Raw genomic sequence first — 5,705 nt, forward strand, 5'->3', positions numbered from 1 at the left:
TGCAAGAGTATAAATATGTTCGAACAAACCAATAATTTGAACTCTAGCCTATTTGATCATTTTCCTACCATAGCCAGAACCGGCCCTCAAGCAATCTCTTCTTTACGACCCACTCGTTATTTGTAAATGTCACATCTAATTTTGGAATATTTCATAAACGCTTAACACAAACTCATCTAATTTTACGAAGCTTGCATTCCCGCCTTATGCAAATCGCAAATTCCAGCTTCTCTCTCGCCATTAATTAACGACTCTGAGCACACCCATGGCCCGGGCTATCACCTACCGGGGACCACGAATATGGCTTAATGTACACCAATGCAGTTTGTTTACCTACATATACAGGCAATGAACTCTGTGGCGTTTTGAACAAAAGACTTAGGCAACGAACTCGCCCGAGTGGGGGTGAGTGGCGTGCAGGGGAGAGGAGCAAAACGGCGTCGAGTGGAGCGTAGTGGAATGCCAAAACTGGTTTGGCCAAACGATAAACGCAATTCCCTAGAGCCAGGCAGTGCAACGGATTTGAAGGCATCTATATCTACGCAGCGGCAGCTCCTCCTCCGCACCTTGCCCGCCATTGACAATGATCCCAGGCGGCGACGGCGGCGGCAGGTTCCCAATGATCGATATTGCTCCTTTTTCCCAGGCCACGACAGGCGCAAACGTGTTCACAGACTCAGGTGAGTCATCCGCTCCCAATGGCGGTGCCAGGCACCGAGATTGCCCGACAGGTAGGAGAATTTCACAAGATTCTGCATGTCTTGGCCGAGACGTTCTTAGGTATCGATTCGCTTTGGCGGATTTCATTTGGGTCTGTCCCTGCTTTGAGGTTGCCTCCTTTTAGCTAATAGTTTTTTGGATTTTGAGATGCTAGATTGTCTGGAGATTTTAAAATTAGGAAATGGCAACTCCTAATGCAAAATATTTGCCAGCGGAGAGTCTAGTCATTTATAAAACAAAGGAACTAGTTACAAAAAGTATACAATGCATTAAAATTGAATCAAAATGTTTAAGAAACCAATACTAACACATTCTAGAAAACATAATTTAGAAACCCTTCTTTTGTAGAAAGTTCATAGTAGATTAAGTAGATGAGCTTTGATGTTCCTCCAAGTCTTTGTTTTACTTCCTATTAGCACCTCGTTATGTGTGACTCTTGGAGGTTAATTAGATTGTCTATTTCTTAGATCAAGATACGCACAAAGACTCGTTGGGGCGACCTTCTGGTGCCAAACCCCTCGGCTTGTCAAAAATCCCACATACTCTGCGACTAAAATATTTCACAACATTGTTCATGTGCCAGATTCTTAGCCCCTTTTGTCGCAATGTAAATTAAGAACACAGCCGCAGACCATTTATGGTCCGGCCTGGCCCCAACCGAAGCGTACCCAAAGCTCTGGCAGCACAAACAGGTTTGCAATTAAACAACTAAAAAATTATTAAGCAAAATGAGTCTGAAATTAATTATTTATGCGCTCAAGATAGCACAACGCCAGCCAGTGGAGCTGGCCCCCAGGCCGAGAGCGAGACGGAGAGGGATCCCAGCCAAGTGGGCGTCTCCACTTCCTAGGAGCACTTTCATACTTCCAAGAACCAAGACCCCATAACTCCGACTGCCAGAGGCTCGATGGAAGAAGTGGAGTTCACAGTTCAGTGATCACTCCCCCTGGCCAGCAACGCGTGCCAACTGGGCAGCTGCAGGCGCTGTACCACCACTCACAGAACTCAAAACTTAAATGGAAAAAAGGAAAGATAAAAATGGTTAAAAATACAGACACCCCGATCGTCATACACGAGTTCACAGCTCCACCGGCCCGCATAAATTAGAGCCGCGATCAGGAGCAGCAGTAAGGCGCACATTCAGCCTGGAGGTGCGACCCTGAGCAAGTCCGCTGCACATTTTTTGACTTATTACCGGCCTCTGTCGACCGTGACATTTGTTGAAATTTGCTCAAAATACCTGAAAACAGCCCGATCAACGAACTGCAGTCTAGCTTGAAATGAGCTATACTTGCAGCTAGAACAAATAATTTACAACAACATTTAAGAAACAACAGTGTCAAGCGATGGTCAGGTCATCTGTGTAGTAGAGCCAAATTGAGGGCGGGGGCAGCTCCACGTTGCTATCCTCGTCGTCCGTCAGGCCATTCTCGTCCAGGGTGCCATTCAGGTTCAGCACACTGCAAGCCTTGCCCTGGTGAAGGAACAGCATCGTTAGTTACAGTTTATATTAGAAAATTATTTATAATATAACTCACTCCATTTGAGAACTTTCGCCACTCGTAGCTGCCGGCATGGTGATTGTAGCGCTGCTTGTACTTTTGCTGAATATCGTAGATGCTATCCTCATCGCACACGGTCATGTACTGCGTCTGGGCGGTGAGTGCGTTTACTATCCTGATGAGCCGCGGTCGCCTCGTGACCTTGCCGATGTGATAGAAGGGATCCTGGCTCCACATGGCCCCTTTGGTGCCGCTAAACTCGGAGACGGCCACTTCCAGAATGGGCGGAAAGAGTACTCTGGGCCGGCCGGTGCTGGGTGAGATCTCCGTCCGTGGCTCGCCATTTTCGTGGAAGAAGTGCGTGAGATCCTTGCCGGCATGTGCTATCAGGTAGTCCAGGTTCTAAGGGAGTCGTCCAAAGGAAGTTTATGCACAAGATAGATATCCTAGGTGAGCTTACGCGGTTCCAGTTATCCAGGCGATCCCTTAGCATGGGCGTCAGATTGAAGACATTCGAGTGAATGATCACCCAGCAGTCGTCCTTCTGGTTGTGCGACACCACCTCATCCCTGAGATAGTATTGCAGCTTATTAATCGGTTGCCCCATTTCACAGATTCACACCGAACTGAAGTGTAATTTGATTTCCCCGGCAAAACTGTCGCCTCTTGACTCGTCCCATTAATTCTGACTTTTCCAGCGGTGCCAACTGCTCGTCGTCGTTGCCCGGGAGCGGGTCTTATCGCCAGACTCGCATCTATGGGCCAGCGCCAGGCAGGCCAATTAATTCCAGCTGCCGGAGCGGCCCGAGTTCCCATTCCTGGTTGGCTTTTCGGGATGCCATTGCATAATTAGCCGCCAATTGTCAAGTCGCCGGTCGTCTCCGTTCTTGGCCCATCAATCGCTCGCCATAAATAGAAAAATTAGATTAATGACCGATGGCATTTTTGGTCTAACCTCCGGGGTTACACACACTCGACGCACTCGAAAGACATTCTTATTGATGGGAACCCTGTCAGCGGAATTTGTGAGTGCACTGCACTTTGAAATATTTGCCTCCAGTTATTGTGAGATCATTCAGCTTTTCCTAAAGTGAATGGAAAGCATTTTCCAACAGTTTAGCTTGATGGGTTGATTAATTGGAAACAATATTTAAAGTATTTAGTTTGTTGAACTCTAAATAGAGGAGTATTGGTTCCTATTTATTTTTAGGCACTATAAAAAGTTAAAAATATAATAAAAAAAAATATTTTTAGCCCTCAGCTGTTGAGTCAAAAAGGGTTCATAATAAAATACAAACTAGATACATTATTTTCCTGTCCATTCCGTCGAATGGTTTCAGTTTCCTTCTAGACCAGGTCTGACCTCTGAACCTCTGAACAGCCCGGCGGCTCCAGGTTTCCAAAAGGTAACTAATGGACACACGTGATAAAATCAACTTCCGCAGGATTACAAAGTCGGCGACCTGGAGGTGGCTCGGCTTGTGTTGCCTACTCACAGCTGCCACTCTCCGTCGCGCATGCGCAGACACAGAAGCCAAGGGATTTGCCATGGCAACTGGGCGGAGTTGGGCCAAACACAAGGGGAAGGGCCACCAAAGGAGTAAACAGGGGTAGCCTCGCTGCGTACGAAAGGATAGTTTCGAGTGGGATCTCATATTGCAAACCAATAAAGTGCTAAAAGGATTTACGGATACTCAGTGTTTACTTTAATTGCCGGCCACGCGTCGCTCTAAGTGGATTTTAATATTGGGCGAGGAGTGTTCCAGCAGCTGTTGGTGGATAGCCACAGACACCATCCGTTGGCAATTATTTTGGGTTTGCCGTTTGCTTTTTATGTTTGTCCTTGCCCCGAGAAAGCTGCATCCTTTTTGCCAATGCCAAATGGCAACAGAAGGACCGGTAATAAGAGCCGCAAAACATGGCAATTTATCACGCAAGCCATTGGCATTGTGTGATATAAGGGAGTGTACCCACAGTATAGTCTGGCTTTATGAGCTGTAAAAAGGAAACTGCAATGTTTTTGGTTTTCGAACATTTAGAGTTCAATACAAGGGAGCGCATTGTTCTTACTTTTTTTTAAGTAAAATTTGGTGAGAAACATTTATAGTTATTGAACAATAAAGTTTCAAACTTCATCTTACTCTCACTTTGGGCGAGTTACAAGTCAAAGTATTCTTTAAAAAATAAAATACTGTCTAAACAATATGTCAACAGTTATTTGCTAAAAACCAAATCCTTTTCCTGCTGAATAATTTTCCTTAAATAAACTTGTTCAACCACCAAGAAAAGGCGTTACACCGAATATCAAATTGTTGACAAATGCTACCCACAAACTAAAAGGGATACAAACAGCATAAATATCCTGGGTCCCATTTGAGGAACTAGGCTTGGCCGACCACTCAGCCCATTTGCATGGCTGAACAGTGGCAGTTGAGCGGCTGGACAGGATCGAGCGAGGGTGCGAGTCCTGCTAATTGCACCCAAGTCAACTGTGAAGCTGCACATATGGTATGTCGGTGAAAGGACAATAAGCTGCGGATGATTTTTCTCATTTTCAATTTGTTTGCTCACCGCCTGGTTTTGATTTGTGAGGTTGTGGGATGGCAACATCTGGTTGGCCATTTGACACGCCACAGCTCCTGATCCTTTGCCAAGGAGTTGCTGGTGTCAGTGCCGGTGCAGCTGCAGCTGGCTTTGTGTCCTGGGTCTTGGGTTTTGGGTCAAGAATGCGTGTGGCAGGCGCAAGCGAGGAGCACAATGCTGGCGGGGTAAATAAACCATGGAAACTGGAAAGGCTGCGGGTTAAAAGCAACCCCAACTCGAGTTGCAACCCCGTAGAACCACCGAACATGCGTCACGCGCAGTCGCGCCCGCTGTTACACGGCAAGAAAAATGAGTTGCCTAAAAATTAATATACATCAGAAATTGATCTTTATGAAACTGCAGCTTACTATTTTTATAGAATTAAAAAATAGTTCATAATTTAAATTACTTAAATATTGTTTATAAAATGAATAGCTCTTTTTATCCCCCAAGAAATCATTTTCACAGTGCACTTGCAGTGTCCCCTAATGGGACTCAATCTCCGGATCCAGACTCCAACCCCGATCCGATCCGGATTCAGGTTCAGAGGCCCCGTTACGAATCGAAGAATGGCGCATGCTTTTGAGAACCCATTAAGTGCATTGTGAAAATAAATAAAAACTAGCAGAAAAATACTTTGTTAATGTAAATGACAGGAAGTGTGCACTTGAGGGCCAGCATCGTCGTCGTCGTCATCGTCCCCCAGAGGCTGCAATTTAATTTAAAAAAAAACCAAAACGGCACAAAACACTCGTTTTCTTTCCACAATGGCAAGTTTAAGCCTAGTACTCTGACGAGAAAAACCCGCTGTCTAAATTAGACAGCGGAATCGCTGTTTATTTCGCTACCGAGCTAGTGTGACCAAAAAAAAATTAAGGAAAATCCTGAAATGCCATGAAA

General features: G+C 45.5%; 1 protein-coding gene across 1 annotated transcript; it reads right to left on the bottom strand.

Annotated features, from left to right (window-relative positions):
- Positions 1 to 1,991: 1,991 nt before the first annotated feature.
- On the bottom strand, positions 1,992 to 2,911 carry LOC108077354 (cytochrome b5 domain-containing protein 1). Its single transcript, XM_017170646.2, has 3 exons — positions 2,683 to 2,911; positions 2,259 to 2,624; positions 1,992 to 2,194 (listed from the first exon to the last, which is right to left on the bottom strand). The coding sequence occupies exons 1-3, from the start codon at positions 2,827 to 2,829 to the stop codon at positions 2,060 to 2,062; spliced, it is 648 nt and encodes a 215-aa protein (XP_017026135.1). The 5' UTR covers positions 2,830 to 2,911; the 3' UTR covers positions 1,992 to 2,059.
- Between the last annotated feature and the right edge of the window lie 2,794 nt (positions 2,912 to 5,705).

The sequence above is a fragment of the Drosophila kikkawai genome, chromosome 2L (genome assembly GCF_030179895.1).
Source record: "Drosophila kikkawai strain 14028-0561.14 chromosome 2L, DkikHiC1v2, whole genome shotgun sequence".
Classification (NCBI taxonomy): Eukaryota; Metazoa; Arthropoda; class Insecta; order Diptera; family Drosophilidae; genus Drosophila; species Drosophila kikkawai.

What these genes read in the sequence shown, in the direction of transcription:
- LOC108077354 (XM_017170646.2), bottom strand. Translation starts at nt 2,829, where the DNA reads ATGGGGCAACCGATTAATAAGCTGCAATACTATCTCAGGGATGAGGTG. An exon ending in GCCTGGATAACTGGAACCGC is followed by an intron (nt 2,625 to 2,682) that starts GTAAGCTCACCT and finishes CGACTCCCTTAG; the next exon opens with AACCTGGACTACCTGATAGC. An exon ending in GGCGAAAGTTCTCAAATGGA is followed by an intron (nt 2,195 to 2,258) that starts GTGAGTTATATT and finishes TTCCTTCACCAG; the next exon opens with GGCAAGGCTTGCAGTGTGCT.